Source organism: Leuciscus leuciscus (assembly GCF_965113295.1).
Source record: "Leuciscus leuciscus genome assembly, chromosome: 17".
Taxonomy (NCBI): domain Eukaryota; kingdom Metazoa; phylum Chordata; class Actinopteri; order Cypriniformes; family Leuciscidae; genus Leuciscus; species Leuciscus leuciscus.
Genome location: NC_138741.1, coordinates 13,146,459 through 13,167,851, shown reverse-complemented (window position 1 = coordinate 13,167,851; position 21,393 = coordinate 13,146,459). Strand labels below are relative to the sequence as shown.

General features: G+C 37.6%; 1 protein-coding gene across 3 annotated transcripts in view; it reads right to left on the bottom strand.

Moving 5' to 3' along the window:
• Positions 1-3,557: 3,557 nt before the first annotated feature.
• The window catches only part of bahd1 (bromo adjacent homology domain containing 1), a 34,388-nt gene continuing 16,552 nt past the window's right edge, over positions 3,558-21,393 (bottom strand). Inside the window, exons 1-7 of one of the 3 annotated variants that reach the window (XM_082142913.1) lie at positions 19,615-21,297; positions 14,520-16,091; positions 9,513-9,886; positions 6,618-6,777; positions 6,454-6,533; positions 5,976-6,067; positions 3,558-5,890 (exon numbers count right to left, since the gene is read on the bottom strand). In XM_082142913.1, the coding sequence (XP_081999039.1) occupies positions 5,707-5,890; positions 5,976-6,067; positions 6,454-6,533; positions 6,618-6,777; positions 9,513-9,886; positions 14,520-16,071 (2,442 nt within the window). In that variant the 5' untranslated portion in view covers positions 16,072-16,091; positions 19,615-21,297 and the 3' untranslated portion in view covers positions 3,558-5,706. The other 2 variants (XM_082142912.1, XM_082142911.1) reach the window with 2 other exon arrangements.

Here is a 21,393-nt window from a genome sequence, read left to right as displayed (position 1 = left end):
GTATTTTGAACATCAATTTGTACATGTGTTCAGAGGAACATTGGGCCACATTCAGTTTTACCTCACTATAATAGTCAGTATGTCTTTCATGTGTCATGCTTCAAAACTTAGACAGGTGCAGAATATATAGAGTAAAACAGCTGCAAGTCATTTCCTCCCTGGAAACATCCATCATATCGAGACACTCTCAAGCTATCAGAAGCATACTGATTTCCCCCACTTAGATATATATCACACTGTTCCTCCACGCTCTCTGAGTTCAGTTTATAGTAAGCATTGAAAGATTTCCTACTTCTAAAAAATTCTAATTCAAATCATACCAAAACCAAAAATGTATATTATGATTATTTTTAGGCTTTGTGTCACTGTACTCATCTTAAAAATCACTGTTCAAAACTACCATTGTTGTTGCTTCCTAAAAAAATTATATACAACGGCATCGCCAAACAACAATAGCCAGAAGGGATTTTACTCCTTTCTTGTGATGATTTTTTTTTTAATGAAGTGGTGTTGAGTTTGGAAATGTATTGGTGAATGTTTTATGCTGCAAAGAGATGTTGACAACTGTTAACTAATCAGATGTCTTAATGAATGAAAATGTCCATATGAGTGAGTCATTGAATAATTCATTCAACCAATTCAGTCAACACTGATTCATTCAGGAATAAAATTTAACTGCCTTTACAAAAGAATCATTGAATAATTAATTTATCTGATTCTCTCAAAACAGATTGCTCAGAGTGATTCTTCTTTGACACTGTTGATGGCAAAAATAGATGGAAAATTACTGACCATATTGTGTAAAACATCATTTACTCACTACTAACTTCTTGTGTATTTAACTGTTGTACACAAACAATATCACATTTTAATATGATTTTTAAATATGCATTATACGGTTTGAAATCAGTGTGTGGCTACTGTATATTAATAGAATTTACAGTTAAAAGTTACCTAAAAATCTGTTTCTTTACAGAGATAAGCACACAAAAAGCAAAAAATGTTGTCCTCATACATCTGTAGCTCTCTCCGAAATATTATGTTTATTATGTATTTCTTTGACTGGCATTAAAATATCAAGGTGGAAATGATGATATTCTATCCAAAAAAAATAAAAAAATAAATGCCTATACATTTATATTATACATGTCAACATAAAGAAAAGACAGAAGTAAACACCACTCCTTGATGATTTAATTTCCTCTCCCGTCTATAAGCAAAGCTGTTGGTGTGAGCAATGGTATATTTTTCTCTTTTCATCTCCAAAGCCTCACTTATCTCACTTGGGAGGACTGAGGAAAAGGTGCACTACCCAAGTCTCTCACAGAGATAAGTGAGATGGAATACAACGACTGATATGCGAATAAATCAGATGCCTCATGAATATTTATAATGCTGCTTACCTGCTCAATTAATTTACAGATTTAAATGCCATGGAAACATTTTGAATCTCTAGCGGAGTGCATTTGGTTGATAAGGGATGAGTTGCAAAATTTGATTTTGCTTTCTTTCATAATCTAAGATTTGATTACAGCTCTGAAATGGTTTTGAAATTTGTTTATATATTGGACTGAGAATAAACAATACATCTGTGTTGGTTCTGCATTATAAACATCTGCACTTTATGATTTGTTTCCCTGCTATGAATAGATTTTAAACATTCGTAAGGTATATTTAGCTACAAATTTGCATTAGCCTAAAAGCATTTTATTGTTAAAACGTATTAAATATTTTCCTGCATCTCCCGACCCAAATATAACTTTGACGTGTCTATATGATTTCAAATAATCCAGAAAGGAAACAAAGTAAAGTAAAATAATTAAAATAGCAACAGTTTGCTCTTTAGGGTAAACAGCAGTTATTCTGTAAATGTAGGCATGAGCCAATGAAAGCACTTGTTTATTGGACAGATGGCAACATCAAATTGTGCTTATCTTACAACATTAGCATAACCGAAGGACTAAAAATATCATTATTGCTTCCAAGACATTAACATCATTTTTCACACGGATCATTAATAATGCAAACAAAAGATTGCAGAAGAATCTAATTTAGCTCATGGCGTGAGTTTCATTCAAGCCCTCTGCTGAAGTTTTCAGAATTCACCAAATGCACACATATTTATACACGAATCAAATGTCAAATAAGACCTGCCGTACACGGCTGTTGCAAATCCATATTTCTGTAATGTCAGCAGCATGGTAATTTGATTTAGTAAAACGTTTGCGGGGCATCATACAAGCAGCACCAGTATAACATAAAACACGAAGAGCAAATGCCTTTCTGGCTTCAAACCTATATAAAGAAATATATTAAAACAGCTAGCAGATTTTTCAATCTGATTGAAAGTACTTTCCCAACTGGTTTCCATGAGGATTGAAGCATGCCGGCAGCAAGATAAATCTACAAGTGGATTGTACTTGTAGTACACAGAGAGGGCACAGAGAATTTGAGAATGCCGCCAAGGAGAAAAAATCATTTCAAGAAAATTCATTTCACAAACTGGACAGCTTCAGTAGGCTCCCGAGATGACGCTTAAGAGACAACAGGCACGTAATGTAAATGCATCATATATGCAATTAATAGAAATGAAAATGCATGGCAGTTACATATAATGCAACAAAATATTGGGTCCCACTTTATATTAAGTGGCTTTAAGTACTATGCACTTACATTGAAATGTATAATTTGATACAATGGACATATTGTGTACATACATTGTACAGCTGTAATAAATTAATGTAATTACATTTGTAATTACACTGTTGATCCTTCCCGTACACCTTAATCCAGCCTTAAAGCTACCCATACCACCACACCTGTCCCTAGCCTTACCCGTATCACACCTCAATAGCAGCAAAAGTGTTTTACAATACAACATAAACACAATAAGTACACTGTACTTATTTTTCGATGTAAGTACATAGTACTTAATATAAAGTGGGACCAAATATTTTTGTTGATTTGCATTATAAGGCGACGTGGCAATGGTGAATGTTTTACTGCATATTAAGTATTTGCAACTGCCAGCAGTGCTTCATTTCTCTAACAAGACAGTGTTGTTGGGCAGAAGAGGGTCCAGGTAGGTTCAGCATGACACCCTGTGGCAACTCTGCACCAGTGCAGCTTGTGTTCACTAAAATATATTAAAATATAAATTAAAATGACTTTTATTCAACCATTCTCAATTATGCATTGAATAACTATAACTAATTATGTTATGTATATTCTTCCTCATGTTTTTGTTTGAAAAATGTGTCTAATAATTTCAGTAATAAGGTTTTTTAATACACAATGTAATATTAATTGAACATTGATTTAAGTTACAGCAATACACAGAGCCTACAGGAAAAATACACACACGTATAAGGAAAACTTCATTATGTAATATGGATTTTTTTGAAAGATGCCTCAGGATGGGCTTTGAGAAGCTGTTAACATCTCACAACCAGTGTTAAATATGTAATGATGTGCTTTATGGTTTATTTGGATCCACATCAATACATCAGAAGTCAAGGAACTCAATTCGGTATTAGTAAAACAAACAAGACAAAGGATTTGATGCTCATATATTATTTATTCCTTTTAAATATTTTCCTCTTATAATATACATTTCTATCTTAAATAATACAAATGCGCTGTGCTAGATCTATTATTTCAAAGAATGCCCAGTACTTCCATGCTGCACTGAAATATATATATTTGTATAGACACGCTCGCCCACATACACACAAACAGCCATTCATCAAAGGAGCAAAGAGCTTGGAATTCATGGTCAGTTTTGTATACAGAGGAATGAACGTAATCCTCTCCACCTCTCCTCATTTTGGTACACAATATGTTGTATTTGCCATCCAGAACATTCTGCTAGAGAAGTATACATTTCAAAAATACATAATTTTGACAAAAACAGCAACCATCAAGGAGTCTACTCAACCACACTGCCAACCAAAGCAAAAGCTCTGCTGAAATGTTCCACGAAACCGCTATGGCATTAACACGTCTAAACTGGCATATCTGACGCTGGGAGATAACATTAACTAAAAAAAAAAAAAAAAAAAACAGAACGGAAGATCAGGACGAGATTATTTCGCTTCTGCTTTTGTATAGTTTGGTGTATATATATATATATAAATATATATATATATATATATATATATACACAAAGGGCGTATAACTACTAAACGACAGAGGTCATATCTCAACTTCATCACAATGACATAATTACTTCCGATTGATTAACATTCACTTAGATCTCAATAATGTGAAAGGAATGGATTCAAAAATACCTCAACAAATCACATTTGAACTTAAAAAACCTAAGTCAAATAGTCTTTACATAAAAAACAAAACAAAACAACAAACATGTCTCCTCCTCCATCAGAGGTTGACCTTTTTGGGAGTCCCTGTGAGTACAATATCACTTTGTAACTTTTATGTAAAGTCCTCTTGATTTTTTAAAAAAAAGTCCAAAACAGGGAAGTGTAAAGGTCAGCATAGTGCGATCAGACAATCTTATCGATGCTTTTTAGCACAGATAAAAATGTGGTGAAAAACAAGCAGGCCAAAAACGCGAAGAGGCTTGAGGAAAAACAAAACCAATCAACCAGTGTTTCTTCACATAGCAGACTGTTAACTATTTAAAGGCACAAACAGACCATATAAAACAGCTTCCTCATTTCATAATTAGCGATCTTGTAACAAAACTACCATGTAGGACGAGAAGCAAAGGGCACATGTTGAAAGCAGGCCTGTGCACGCGAGATAAAGTTTGTCCATTCACATTTGTAACTGACAGTTTGCGAGTTCTCTCGTATCTTTGTACACGTACAACAAATACACAGTATTTTCCTGCATTGGAGATCAGTAGCAGGTGACATTTTGAACTGAGTCAGACTGCTGACTTGGTGAATGATACATTTTAGTGCAAACTAATGGAGTTGCGAAGGTGGATGTTAAGGAGTGGCGTGATAACCTTTGGTTTGCTGGGAAGGCAGAAAACGGGGAAACTCGGTGTAGGATATAAGGCAAGTCATGATGGGCGACGGGAGGACGAAAGCTCATTACACATTGGTCAGTCAAAAGAACGGTAAGTTAACCAAATGCATTCTGGAATATTTGGTCCGCCACAATAAATCTATGATCCCCCACACCCTGTTATGATGACTAAATGAATGATTGGCCAGTGCGTTGAGGATCAAACCGATTGGTGCCTCCTAAAACACGGAGCTTGTGTTCAATTTATCTAAAAATAAATATTTTGAACCTTCCATCTACAGATAATTAGTTCAATAAGGGTGCGTTTACTACCAAAAAGAGAATATTAGAGTTCTATTACATATTTCAAGGTCATTGTTAATGTACCTGCATTAATTTTTTGTTCTTTTTACACTCATTCAGCAAATATAAAAGATAACTGCAAAAATAAATACTCGAATTCATGGAGTGAAAAAATCACATTTTGGCGATCGGTACCTTTCAACTCAAGGTAAGTTGTGCTCAGAATGCCGTTATATAAAGTCACAAGGGATAATAGTTGAAACTTAGTTTTTTTTAAGGAGTGCTACGCCGAGAGCATTTATCCTAAAGGAAAAAAAGTGGGAAACAATAACAACTCCCTAAAGACTTGTGGCCGTCCAGTTGATAGGACTTTGATTGTGTCATAACGTTTTGGATTCTGGTTTCAGTGTATGGCTCCATCCAGACCTACTGCAGGTTTTTCAGCAGACGGCCGTAGCGGTAGTCGTAAACGTGGCGGCAGACGAACACCAGGTCAGGATCGATGTCGTTGGGCACGCAACGATGAGCTGGAATTACATAGTCGGAGGGAGGGACCAGGGGGCTACGTCTGGGTAAGCCCTCCTCATGACACTTCACCAAGGCACAAAATCTGAAACATTAAAGATCAGATTTGTACAAAGGATAGGAGGTGATGATACATTTGACACTTGGAATAAATAAATATGATCGCTTACCTACAGTACTGTGCTAATGTCAACACATAGCACTTATCCTCAATACATGCCACACTATTTTCATCCTGATGCCGAGACGCGAAAATCTCATTCTGGAAAAATTCACACAGCTTTAATATTTTATATTTAACTTAAGGGAATCCATGCTGTAAGTGTACTAAATAAATATTGCAACAAATACAATGTGAAATGAAAATGCAGATACATATTGAATCAAATACATGGAAGTTGGAAGATACAGGCATGTTAAAATATCATTCCTTTCATGAATTATAGTAGATATACAGTGTTCATAACATGTTTGAGAGTGCTGGGAGTCATTTGTTTGTCCAGTGTCCCTATTCCAGTGGTTTACTGAACACAGGAAACTTGTGCTGCCCACTTCCTATATGAAACTCATAATCAAAGGAAGTCAAATGTTGACATTGCAAGTCCCCGGAGGACCACATGGCTGTGCCATGAGCAATTCTAGACTCACCTCACAGTGCATGCTGGGAATGCGACCCCCCTGAGTGTGTTCTGGGCGGTAGTACCAAAACAAGCTCATCATCAGCTCCCCTAAAAGTAGGATTCAAGTATAGTGAGCTCTTCTGTGACTTTCATTGATGTATTAGAGAAAACAGCGTTTAGAGGAAGCCTTACCTGACTCAGGGTCTTCCCAGAAGGCGGAGACTTTGGCCACATAAGGCAAGGACTTCTTCCTGGGACCTGAGCGCAGTAGCACGGCGTCTCTGACCCTGATCACCTCTCCATCTCTCTGCACTCCTTCATAGCATCTGCGCAGGGATGTTGATTCCTCACCCTTCAATCAAATGAAAAATATAGAGTTCCACATTTTATCTCATTATACACTTTTGTATCACGTTAGACATGTACTACAAAAGCTACACATTTTAAAAACTCCAATAAGGGGTCAACTTGAAGCCAGCTGAATTATTTAAAGCTTTACTTGATATAGATTAATCATGTAGTGGGTGGGTTGTCTGAACGACTAGTCTGAAAATGCATTTCAGAAATTGCACTAATTTTAACTTGACACACTGTCTTTCAAATGCAACATGTGGGGAGCTATAAAAAAACAGCATGAATTACGAAGCAATTATAACAGATGTTAAAAGACATCTAAATGCATGACTGCAGAAGCGAAAGGAGATCAATTAAAAAAAGGACCCTTTAAATAGGTCAGCTAAAGCACAGCATGTTAACATGCTAATTGAGAGCACCACCGCTAAAAATATAAAAACTAATACATGGATTGGTAACACTTTAGTTTAGGATCCAATTCTCACTATTAACTAGTTGCTTATTACCATGCATATTACTAGGATATTGGCTGTTTATTAGTACCTATAAAGCACATGTTAATGCCGTATTCTGCATGACCATATTCTACATCCCTTAATCCACCTGACCCAATACCTAAACTTAACAACTACCTTTCTAACTTTTAATAAGCAGTAATTAGGAGTTTAGTGAGGCAAAAGTCGTAGTTAACAGTTAGTTAATAGTGAGAACTGGACCCTAAACTAAAGTGTGACCTATGGATTTAATGCTGAAATATATCTACACTACCATTGAAGTTTTGCGCTGTACATGGTAGGCCAATCACAACAGACTGAGCTGTCTGGCCAATCAGAGCAGAGTATATCGCGGAATGGAGGGATTTAGAGAGATTGATTCATTTGACGAGTCGTTTGAGAGTCATTGAAAATGTGATGATGTGCAAATGTATATTATGAGAAAATTAAACAGTTTTTTTTTTTTTACCTTTGATGCATGTAAACATGTTGTAGGAGACTCCACAACAACATTAGGAAACTTTAAAATAGCATAATAGGGGCCCTTTAACAAAAAACTTTCTACATCGAAATCTATATCGAAATTTTGCACAAATACTGATGAGGAAAAATATACAGTATCTACCATCATTACATAGTAGAGTCTTTCATGAAAAAAAATGACTTGTTTTTAGTACTCTATTTAGGGTAAAACTAGTATCCAAATTCTAACAGATCTTACGTAGTCCCTGCCCCTTTTCAGTCCCCCACCCCCTGTGCTCTTTGTGTTCTGTCTACCGGTTTATACTTCCACAGCATGAAGATAAGATCTTACAGATTTATGAATGAACCACTTGCTTTAAAATCTTCCCGGTCTACTGAGATTTGTTATGACATCCGCATTCAACATTACAATGGTCATGATAACTTTCGTTAACTCTACAATATGTAAATCTGCATGCTTGTTTCTGGCGCATAAGGTCTACAGAGCAGCCCAAAGACCAAGTTAAGGCGTGAGCGTGACTCTGCAGTGTGGAGAACTAAATAGTTCTTCTGCTGAATCCTGAAGTAATGTGTGTAAACATTTCATAAACTAATTTTCTTAAAGTTATTTATAAGTTCTTAAAAACACTAAAAAGGAGAAGAAAACAGCAGCATGAAAATACTTGTTTAAAAGCACCTCATTGGAATTTAATAATCATGACCTTTCCAATGAACGCAATACAATGTTTACTACAGACATTTTGCAACAGCTGTTCAAAAGAAATTTGCCTGGGGCATTATTTTGTAATTTACCAGGAAAAATAATAATAATAATATAATAAATGCAATATCTTTCAATGAATCGCTACTTTAAAGGATGAATAAATTATATTCTTACTTACCCTCATGTTGTTCCAAACCCATTCGACTTTGGTTTAACATCGGAACACAAATGAAGATCATTTTGATGAAATCAGAGTGTTTTCTGTTCCTCCTTCGACAGCTATGCAACTGACACTTTGATGCTTCAAAAAGTTCATAAAGAGATCGTAAAACTAATCCATATGAATCCATACTAATCCATATGAGCTGTTCAGTCCAAATTTTCTGAAGAGACACGATTGCTTTTTAAGATGAACAGATTGAATTTAGTCTTTTATTAACATATAAACATTGATCAGTGAACATAAACTCAATCGAACCTGCTTGATGCGTGAGAACAAACCTCTCGCTGAAGCGCACACGTACTGCGTAACACGAGAATGAACCTCATTGGTTCTTGCGGAAGCTCAAATGTGCTGCAAAACACGAGAATGAACCTCATTGGCTCTCACACATCAAGCAAACATGCTTGAGTTAACATTTACCATATCTGATGTGTGAGTTGATGAATGTGAATAAAAGCCTAAATTCAATCTGTTCATCATATAAAGTAATATCTCTTCAGAAAATTTTGGACTTGCACTAAATCATTCATTTGGACTTAGTTTTACGATCTCTTTATGAACTTTTTGAAGCGACAAAGTGGTAGTTGCTAGCTGTCAATGGAGGGACAGAAATAACTCAGATTTGATTAAAAAGATCTTAATTTGTGTTCCGAAGATGAACGAAAGTCGGTTTGGAACGACACAAGGCTGAGTAATTAATGAAAGAATTTTCATTTTTGGGTGAACTATCCCGTCTTGCTCCGGGCACCTCCTAAATGTCTTTTTAGGAAACTTTCAATACGCCAGTGTGTGTTGACACCATCCCCGGACAGGGTAACTTGAGTACATACCACGATGAATACTTCCTTTTCTGTTGCCACACCAACAGGCATCCAGCCGTTTGTTGCCCGGCGACGACTGATCTTAGGCTGCTTGGCAGAGCCGCTGCCATGGCCTGCTACCAGCTGGCCATCCTTAACATGGGGGCAAACAGGAGAGTCCTGCACCCCAGAACGAGAGCCACTGGGCGGCTTGGCCCTCTGAGGGCATTCCCGTCCCACTCTAATCTGCACCTGGGGTCGACTGGCATCGGGAAGAGGCGTCTGCAGGTGGGGCACTGACTGGGTGGATGGAGGCACACTGGAGATGGGGCAGATGGACAGAGGCAGGGCAGAAGGCATCGTGATGGATGAGCTGTGGTCATCCAGAGGGTAAGAGTAGTCTTCTACAGAGCGGAGAAAGCAAAAATCATTGGTTCATAAAATGCTCAACATGCATTTATGATCATAAACACCATATTGCATGTAATACAACACAACAGACTAATGCAGTCATAAATGAGTCAGTGTGCCAGATGCTGCGTGGTCAGATGCAAAGCTAAGAGCTGTAACCACAATTATATACAACCTTGAGGGGATTGGATTTTATGACAGGAACTACATATCAATTTAGAAATGTGGAAACAGTGAAGCACTTGATTATTAATTCATAATTGAACTCAAACAAAACAATGACGGTGCATTATCATTTCAATAACATCCAATTGCTGTGATCCAAGGGTGTCGTAAAGGTTGTGTGGGCAGTAAAAAATAAATAAATAAATAAAAAAATCAGAGTGGATGAGCCAATCTTGGGAAACCTGTCAATTGCCTATGTGGTTCCCATAGTGATGAGGAAATGTGAGGTGTGAGCAAGTACATGTGATGCATTCTTCTGGTAATGCATAAAGAGGACAAGAAATGTGCATTTTTAGGGTTCATCTTGACCCAAGAAATTAAATTATGTCATGATTTGTTCCAAAGCTGTACTGTATCCTGATTTTTATCCATGGAGCAAAAGGTGATTTTATTCTTCACATCTTGATCTTTCGTTTTCTCATACAAAGATAAGTTCACTGTGACCAGAGACTCAAGTTACAAAATATAGGCTAAAACAAAGATACAGTATGTTTCATATACTAATAATTCCTAATGATTTGGTTTTGTATTGAAAAGAACAACCAGAAATTAAAAGTGCATAGTTGGGAACTGTCAAATTAAAAGGAAAAAAACAATGAGTGCAATTTGAAATTTTATACTTCAAAAATTGACCTTTAAAAGTTTTAACAAAGAACACTTAAATTTACTTATTAAACATATTAAAAACATTGACATACTGATTAAACTAAACTTGTCCCTCACTCCTTTGCTGCCATGGTCTTAAACTATCTAATATTCTTTAAAATATTATTTTATAGAGTTATTTTCTAAATTAAATCATAAGTCTTCCATTTTTAAATTAAATTGGAAATCCTGTGAGACTGCTGAGTTTCATTTTCAGTCATTTAAATGCAGTTTAGTCTATCTGCATGGTCAAATCAGGGTTAGAGGTCAGAGAGTGAAGGCATGAAGACTTGTCTGAAATTAATTCTCTCTTCTCTCTTGATTTTCTGTTTTACTGGCCACTTCACCATTGCAATGAGAGAAGAGGAATGACTCTTTAATAGCTGATTAACAAGTTGGTGGTTTTAAACTGCAGCAGGGCAGACTCCTCTCATGCAAAAGATCAGGTCTATCAGTATTACCCTACTCATCCCCTGAGGTTTGACATCAATGAATAGTAAATGCAGACATTTTATTACAATCTAGACTCCAAATCTAATAGAACCAACAAGCGTAAATTGAACACCAAATCTGACCAAATCAAACAGCCAAGTGCACACAATGACATGCCGTTGGAGTGGTAATCACACTCAGTCTACACAAAAAAAAAAGATAACAATACTTAAGATAACCCAGTTCACAGCGCTTGGTCTCTGCGGATCGAGTCTGGGTAAGCGTGTAAGGAAAAACACAATCATTGTACATTCACTCAAGCATGAAAGTGTTGCGTTATTGGAGGAAAACTTCACTTCCCCCTGCAGTATACAGACAGTTTTAATAAATTTACACTCAGTTTTAGCTCGCACAGTATTGAACGGTTCAATACAGCACTTTGTGCATGTGAGATTTTTTGAAAGTGTGTAATTTTTTAAAGTGCAAAGCTTTACAATTTCCACATGCATTTAATAGCAAACCAAATATACCAACTTCAAATTAATACTAAAATGCCTCTGCTTTGCTTGTTTGTCTTGTCACGGTGAAAGTCATTCTGTACCTAAAGAGAAACCCACAGAGAGTCAGATTACTGTCTCATTAATGGAGATTACAGTGAGTGAAAAATTACATCGTATAACGGAGCCGTGTGGTTAAAAACCAACAAGGGAGCATCTCTGCGGAGGTCTCTGCCTGTACCGAGGTTCACATGCGTCTGCAAGACCACAGCTGCCACCTCACAATGAACAGACAGTTCAAGTCTCCTGCCAACAAAAATAACCAGCACCCCTTCCCCACCTGTGGCAATTACTCACATGCAAACCAACAGCGAACAGACTGCAGGGAACATGCAGCCACAATGACGTGGCTGGGGAAGGGAATTTCATTTCTTTTGTCTCCTATTCAAGCAGTTACTTTTTTCCCCGCAACCTTGACAGGGTTTCTCTTGACATCTTTTAATGTCACTGTATTTCTTGTGTACACCTTTAGATCAATCACTTTGAGACTGTGTGAGCTCATTCATAAAGATGTCTACTGCTGAGACTGGGTCAAGGCTGAGGATACAAACATGGCATAGAATGATGAATGTGGAAATCCTTCCATCCATTTAAGAGATACATTTTCTCTAAAAATCAGTCATTTGTTAATTTACATAATGATATTTTCTAAAACAAAAAAGAAGCCATCTCTCACATTATAGGGGAAAGTGAGGCAAGATGTGTCATTGTCACTCTTTTTATGTATACCTTATGGATTATACGGTACATAAGGCTTAATATAAGTCAAATTATATTTTCATTATCTTATTCATCCAGTCAATTTTCTCCTCCAAACAATGTGCAAATTAAAAGTATATATCCTATGTGTCTGTGTGTGTGTGTGTGTGTGTGTGTGTGTGTGTGTGTGTGTGTGTGTGTGTGTGTGTGTGTGTGTGTGTGTGAACTGTGAAATAACTTTTCTATTTTAATATATTTTAAAATCTAATTCATTCCTGTGATGGCAGTCCAGTCTTCAGAGTCACATAATGATGATTTGGTGCTAAAACATTTCTTATTATTAGAGATGGTCCCAATACGAAATTTCTCTGCTGATACTGATAGCCGATTATTCAGAATGATATTGATATTAATTATATTCCATGATATTCAACTGGTATTTATTTTCATATTTAATAATTACACAAATAAAAACTGAAATGTATGCAACTCTGTTGCACATACGTTTTTTTATAGATAACAAACGAACTGCTAGCGCTGATTGGGCGATTACATGAGACTTAATTCATTTCGGTTACATCATTTTTTTTTTGTGTGTGTTATAACTTGTATTAAAGTGGAAGAGATGACTCGTGCTCCACGCTGCTGCTTGAACGGAGGCGCTACAGCGGTTTGTCACGTCACATTTAAGAGTGCCTAAACTTTATTTATTGTTTGAATTTTGTGATAAAATGGACGGAATTTGAAAGCTGAGACTTAAAACAAAGCACAAAGCTCTTTGCAATTATTGGATGGGAGGTGCTACAAATAATGTTTGATGTAGGGAAAAAACGCAGATCTGGCAACCCTGGCTTGAACTACGGGTGATTCATAGGGTCAAATAGAGGCTGCTTTTTATTTTTTTTACTGTTAATGTATTGTCACATTAACTTGCCTGAAATTTAACAAAAGAGAGACTTTTTTCACACACAGTATGAGTTGCAGTCTGAACATGTTTTTCCACCCCCCTTTTGATTGGCAAGATAGAATTGGACTGGATCATCTTCTGTTTTTAAACAATTGGCTGATGGCCGATAGTAAAAATAATTGCTTTTATCGGCTGATACCAATTATTGGCCTATACATCGGTGCATCTCTACTCATTATTATCAATGTTGAAAACAGTTGTACTGCTTAATATTTTTTTGGAAACTGTTTTACAATTTACATTTTTCATTAATCTTAAAGTTCAAAAGAATAGTATTTATTTAAAATGGATAAATTTTTTTGTGACATAATTCTCTACTGTCATTTTTTATGATTCTCACGTACAGAGAATCATTCAGAAGCGCAAAAGTGTATTGTCAGCACTGTTGTGATTTATCAATAAAATAGCTTAGAAACTGAAATGTTCTAGCATATATTTCTTAGTAAAAAGAACACACAGTTGAACCATTATTCGAGAGACGCTGCCAGGTAGAATTCATTTATACGCAATTGCTCTCTCCCTAATGCATTCACATAAATGTTATATTTACTGTGCTACTTTATTTGTATCTGATTTAGAACAAGCAGAAATCTGTGAGGAGTATAACGACCCAAAGACAAATTAACTGATAATTAACTGATAAAAATAAGCTGTTATGTAGGAGCAATAGCCTTGTGGGCAGCGCTGTATCATATGCCATAGCTGTGCACAAGGCAACCCGCGTTCGAGTCTCAGCTCGAGGTTCAGGCTTATTCGTTCATTAATGACGTCATCAGCGACTAGTCAACGTCGACCCGACTTTAATCACAGAAATGTTGACTTTAAAAAACCTATCTGTTGCATTGTCTGTTTGACGCGCATTTGTGCATATTTGCTTTATGAAGTACTTAAACTTTAACAGCGTCTTGCAAGCTTGCAGTTCTTTACTAAATGCAGCCCAACTTAAACATAAAATGTGGCACAGTTTACCAACTCTCACTCTCTCTTCCATACTTCAATCACAAAAACAGCAGGCAATCTGTTTCAAGTTCAAATGCTCAAACATCCTTGTAAAGTTAAAGTGAGAGACATTTTTATCTTTCATTCCATTACCCATCCTACCTTTTTCCATTTTGTGCATGCAGCTGGAGCATCCTGCGTTGTACGAGCAGCCCCTGCTAGCGATGGGTTGCGTGGGTCTGTAGGCATAGCTGTTGAGCCTGCAGGCTTCTCCGTAGCAGGTGCCCACAGAGTTACAGTATGCCGGATGAGGGATCCCTGTGGTATGGGAAACTGAAGAGGGTAGCAATTTTGGTCTCTGGACCCCACTAGTACACATCGTCAGCTGGGGTACTGACGAGGGCGTGTGGCTTCCTGGATTTGAGCTTACGGGATGCGCCGGAGTCCCGTGATGGGCAATGTGGACATAGTACCCAGGATAACATGGATAGGAATGGGCACCGATGGGCATTGCTGGATGCGTCAGGGTGTGAGGAGAAGGAAGAAATCCCTTCAGAGAATGTTCATCGGTTTCCGGGAAGGTTTTCTGGCCGAGGAACAAGGCTAGTCTATGGCAGTACTCCACTGATCTCTCCTGGGAACAGCAGTAATATGATTTCACATCAGTCTCTGTTTTCTCTTCCTTCACAGGCTTCAGGGGAAAGCCGAGCATGGATCTGCACTGATATCCGGGGCTAATAAAGCCATGGCTTCCTGTGCTCCCGTCCCACAATGCTTCTGTGTGGAGGGCTTGCTTCTCACAAAGGCTGCAGCATTGCTGCGCTACTTTTAACTTGGACTGACAGGCCAAGTTGTGCTGCTGTTTACGCGATTTAGACTGTAGCTGTTTCCCTCGCACCCCTCCACTGCTCGGCTTGCCATCTGTTTTACCTCTGCGCTTCACTCCAGAGGACGTGCTGGTCAGCTTGAGCAGGGCGGCCGCATTTAAACCAGCCAGGCGCTTGGGAGCAGGACTGTTTAGAGTCTGGAGATCAATAGCGTCAGCTTCCGCCTTCGCTTTTTTGGGGTTTCGACATTGTTCGGTCTCTCCGATACATGTGCGTTTTCTGTTATCTTGGGCTTTTCTGGAACAATCATTATCTTTCGCTGTGTCTTTAGAAAGAGAAGTGTCTCCTTTTGTCTGTTGCTGCTTCTTTGAGAGTTTTGATGTCTTTTGGGGGTCCTCTCTGTCCAACAGCAGACTGTTAACGGCCTCTGCATTCAGAGAGGCCAGCCGTCTCTGGCGAGGTTCGGGGATGAATTCTGTGTATAAGGCAGATTTATCTGGTTTCACTTTGCTTTTTGGTTCAGGCGCTGACCGGCAAATCTTACAGGCTTTCTTGCGACACTTGCAGATTTTCGCCTTCCCCTGCATTTCCTTCACCTTGGCCTTCATGCTGTTCCTACAAGTTTCGCTCTCGTCCAAGCGCGTCAGTACGACACAGCAGTTAAGCGCGCTCACTTCACCCAATCCATGTCGTCCCCTGAGGGGGTACAGCTTCCGGTCTCTCTCGGTGGTCTTCCCTTTTATTTCCTTACCTTTTCTTCTTTGGGTAGAGCATGTTTTAGCCTTCTTTTCTGGCCAAGTTCTGTCCATAGTTGTCTTACAGCTCACCTGGTCCGCAGATTCACTCTTATATCCACATAAAGAGTTCCTCTGCCGTGCATGGGTCATCACACTCTGTCATGCAAAACCTATAAAAATAAATATACAGCATTTTTTAATTATTAATTTCAAAGCTGTAACTGCTATGATTAAATATATAATGTGTACAGGAACCATTAAGAATTTCATAACCTTTACTAATTAATATTAATGCAACCGAACCGACTATGTAAACTAAAGCTGAAAAATCAGCACAAATGTGGCCTTATGTGCCACCTTAATCAGGTTTCTGGTTTGGCAAGAGTTTAAAGAATTTTAATTGGTAAGGGACAAACATTGTTACTAAACTGAGCAGGTGCAATAAACAATTTTTAGCATATGTTGTTTTGGCCTTTTGTAACAAACATCTTTCTACATGAATTCACACAATGCATAAATAACATTCTTTTAATATTTTATTTTAGCAGGCTAGTAACACTTCTGATATTTTGACTTTGAGATTTTACATAATTACTTTAGCATATAATGGCGTCACAGGCTCAAGAACTGATTACATTCGACTCTAATAGACCTGACACACTGCCATAATTAGCCTATGTCCGTTATTTTAATGAATGAATGATGATGTAGTTGCTAAAACATACAGACAGACAGCAAAACATTATGACATTGTGTGTTATGATTGATGTGATAGTACCACAATGTCTGAAACCTAGGTCAGCTATTCCTATTTACATCATTTGAAGGGACATTTAAATTGCATCATTTAAAGGGACATTTATCCCAAAATGAACATTCTGTCATCATTCATTCACCCTTGTTTTGTTTCAAAAGTCATTTAGCTTTTTTTTCTTCAAATAACAAAAACATGTTTAAGATGCCCTTTTCCATGTAAGCTCAATGACTGGACCTTTCAATAGCTTTAAAACAACCTGATGGTGAGTAAATAATGACAGGATGTTCCTTTAAGAGATACAGAAACACCTGATCTGTAAAAATTGCATAGTCAGGGACAGGGTGCTTCTAATAGTATCTAAAGTGCCCATTAAACTGTTGCTCTCCGAATAAAAACTATTTGATTTGCAATTTTGTGGTACACAAGGTTGAATACTTGTAACCTCAAATGTCAGATATTAAATTAATGCAAGAAATATTTCTGATGACATTCTGGAGATTTAACATGTCCAACATGTTTCCCCGAGACCTATTGATTAACTGAAAGGCAAGTCAGGGGTCAAACACACAAAGAGACATATGACAGTAATTGGGCTCGATGTGAAACTTAACACTAACTGACACAAAACACTAACTGCTTTGACCTATTGACAAGTTCCTCTTTCTTTAAAAGGAACAGAAGTCCTTGAGGCTTTCCAGCTGACTCTGAAGTTAGACCAAGCTATTATTAGCCAAAGACATCTTTTAATTGTTTGATGCATCGCTTTAGTTTTAAACATGATTTTGAGTTTTATGTTCTGTATTATTAGTATCACTGTGCTCCACCATGAAAGACAGAAGAGCTTTGAAAAGTATGAATGCTACAGGCTTGCTTGGATTGTGTGAATAGATCCATTTATTCATGTGCTCAGTTATTAAGTTTGACAGCTGCTGTATTTGAATCTCCATCTGTCAAATAAAAGAGGTCATCATAAACATCAGTCATCCTCAGACGCATGCAGTGCTCTCCTTTACAATGCACAGAGAAACTTCAGCATCCACGAAAGAAACATTTTTGTGTTTCACATTTCCAAAACCCAACTGTAAAATATGGACACAAAAAGGCAACTGTAGCATTCTCTCATTTCAGCAACAATCCTCTTCACTCCCACTGCTCTACCATTTAAAATCATCCACCCATGTGCCAGATAAAGAGGGGAATCATTCTGTAATACTTCCAACCACAAAAGTGACTAAATATTTAAACAAACAGGTTATCCTAAAAGTAAAATAACCAAACATACACATTTACAGTAAAGATCAATAATTATCTTTATGATATTATTTATAATTACAGTTATTAAAATATTCATAAGGTTTATTAAGTTTTGTTGTTGTTGTTGTTAACACTGCAAAAATGCATTAAAAATATTTTTGGTGATGGATTATATATATATATATATATATATATATATATATATATATATATATATATATATATATATATATACACACACATATAAAACATACAATCTCTAATTTACCAACAATCAGCATTAACCCAGAAGAAAATCTATAGGTTGAAAGCATATTAGCCTACTGCTCTTCTCTTGCTTTATAAAGTCATTTAAAGATTACCGCAATTAAATCCTACAGTGTGTGTTCACAAATGTGAAAAGCTTTAAATACAATTTCTAAGTGCCACTAAAAACTAAATTAACAGTCTGTAATTCTGGGAATGTCACAAGTTATTGATCTGAAGGGAAGTGTGGCTCATAAAATAATAGACTAAGTGCTGGCCATGTCCAATTGAGTGACAAAACACAAACTCCAGTGGAAGGTAGCTGGAGGATGAATTGTTGGCACGATATTGTGGAAAATTAGAGGTTCCCTTTCTAGTTTAAGGAGGGGTGAAGGGAAATGGACTGCTGCCCATAATTTACCACCATTCCGGGTGTTTTTCTTTTTTTCGGGTTGAGGTATCAACCCGACTTTCTGGCAAATATCCGGATAGCCTGGCGTTTCGGGCGTAAAACGTAAACGTTAAATAGAAAATGTATCCAGTCTGCGCTTTGATAGGTGGGTTAATGCGGGTTAACGTGATATCTGACGTGTAGAGACGAAAGAAGTTGTTCTTTCCTTCGTGTGATTTGAAATTCACCCCTCACTCACTGTACACAAATAGATGTTATTCTTTTTTCCTCCTACACTGCAGATACAGAATGGAAAGGTGTGGATTGGGGGCAAAACTGAAAAAAAGAGGAAACAGAGTGAAATGTACAGCGCGATTAAAGTAATCCGGGATAAAGGCGGCAAGCGCGTGCTGGAGGTGTATGATGATGAGAGGAGCTCGCGCGGCTCATAGGGCGTATCACACACACATACATACACACACACACACACACTAAAAAACAGCGCTGTTCGCCTCACATCCTACGGTTTCTGCCACCGCATACCTCCCAACTGCGAAACCGAACCAGCACGGTCAACTCGAAACCGAGCAATTAATGTCAGTGCTGAAAATGACACTAAACGGCCAACCGTGAGAATCAAACGCCGAAGCGGGTAGCGCTCGGTAGGTCCCTGCCGAAATTTCCGAGCTTCGCGATGGTATCCAGAGCACGATAAAAGAACAGTTTTCGCAAGTCTAACTAAAAAGCGTCTCTCGAACCGAATTCATACAGCAATGATTACGAATCATGTCATATTTCAAGCTATTTCCCCACTAGAGGAGAGAGCGAGCGCGAGAGAAAAGCGCATAACCAAGATAAAACAGATTAGTAATCCTTCATTTACCTCGTCATCCACTCACTCCGCTGTATTCCCGATCAAATAATCACATTCCGCGAGCAACGAGGCTCCTGTTGTTGGGCTATTACAACAATATCGATGTTCAACAGTGAAATGAAACGAGGGGAGCACACACAGCTGACAAGACACGTTTAATCGGTGACCTACTTCCGAAGTAGCGTGCTGCTCGAGATAATATTCATGCGCTGCATTCGTGAGAGCCGCTGCTGCGCTGGGACGAGGTCTCGTTGGCATCACTCAGGTAGTTGAGTGATGAAAAATGCAAAAATGACAGGCATCGGCTGAGATTTAGACCCCATCACTCCGTAAAACTCACTGTTGGTCAGTGCTTGGTCTCACGCAGCGAGCAAGTCCCTTGGATCAACAGCTATTACATAATGGACAGCCTTGGACTATCTCATCATCAGCAATACTCAGAAACTAGATAATGGAATAATTGCCAAAGGGAAAAAAGTTTGCATGGGGTTATCAGAGCTGTCTAGGCACGACTTCTAGTTTTAAAAGATTATAGGCTAATTACTCACATGTGGTGACTAAATGCTTTTACTCCTACTTCCAGGAACAAGCTCTACTTCCATATTCAAATCTCATTCAAACTGGTTGGTTTTTGACCTTTTGACCATTACAGAATGTTTGTTAAGCTTAGGTCGTCGCCTCTTTAATGTGAGATGCATGTGAAAACAAGTACTCAGGCTAATATAAACAAATTACACTGTAAAAGACATCGCCTACAATCACTAATCCTATTTTATGGTTTAGAACACAATTTCAGCTGAATAATGATTTAGGGTCATTCCCTGTCAAATCAACCGGAGGTTGAACCATCGAGGGCCTTTAAAATGAAGATATTAAAAGGAAAGTTTGTTAAGAAGCAGAACAGAAGGATATTGAGATACCTTTAATTCTTCTTGAGTTACAGGCATTCAAATTTGAGGCAAAAAAACCCCACAAGTGCTTTTTCCAATTTTTTTACTGTCACTGTTGGCATATAACGCAACCAAGATTGCTAAAGTCAACAGATTTTCCTAATAGACCTACCAATCTCTATGAAAAAATAAAATAATGATGCTGCCATCTTTCTACAGTCATTTTTACCCCCCTGTAATTTGGCTCCAAATCTCAAATTTTGACCTCCCTCAAAACAGTGGATTACTCAGTAAATACATCCATGACATTTCATATTTTGGCTTTCATCACTATTTATGTCTGTCTTTCTACAGATGAACAAAATATTCCTTGATTTGACAAGGAATGCCCCTTAGTGTCCCAATATCCTACAGAGAAATGTTACTTAAACTCTCACACTCACTGATGTTTGTTTAAAGAATGCACCTAAATGCCTTTCATATGCATATGAGATTTATGGATTTCACTGTGAGAAAAAAAGTGTCGCTATGCATTTAGTTTGTATACTACACTTCCACATAATTACTAAAACAAGTTCACAAATAATGTTTTGTTATTAAACCAAGATATTATTGAATAGTGTGTTAGACATTAATACAAATCTAAATCCAAATCTCCAACATACACTCTAAGAAAAGTCCATGCACAGAACTTCCTTGTATTGTTTTTTCACAGGTGTTTTACCTGTATTTTAAATTACTGTATTAAACTGTTTTATGGTCAAAGGAAATGTCCGTAAACTTGATGAAAAAAGTACTGGTAATCTTCTGCCAAGACATTATCTGTTTTTCTAGAGATTTTTTTCTTATGGTGTACTTTTTCTTAGTTGTTCCTGTTTTACGAGTTCACACTTACATACAATTAGAGGGGGTAAAGTTTAATGCGTATTTGGAGTGCTGTCCGGGGGAGGGCTCCGAGCTTGAAGTTCGGCCCGAACCCAGAGTACCCAGAGTACTAGAAGTGTGGAGAAGGGTTGGTGGAGGGATGCTGAATGTATATATACCTCTTACCATTGATTGC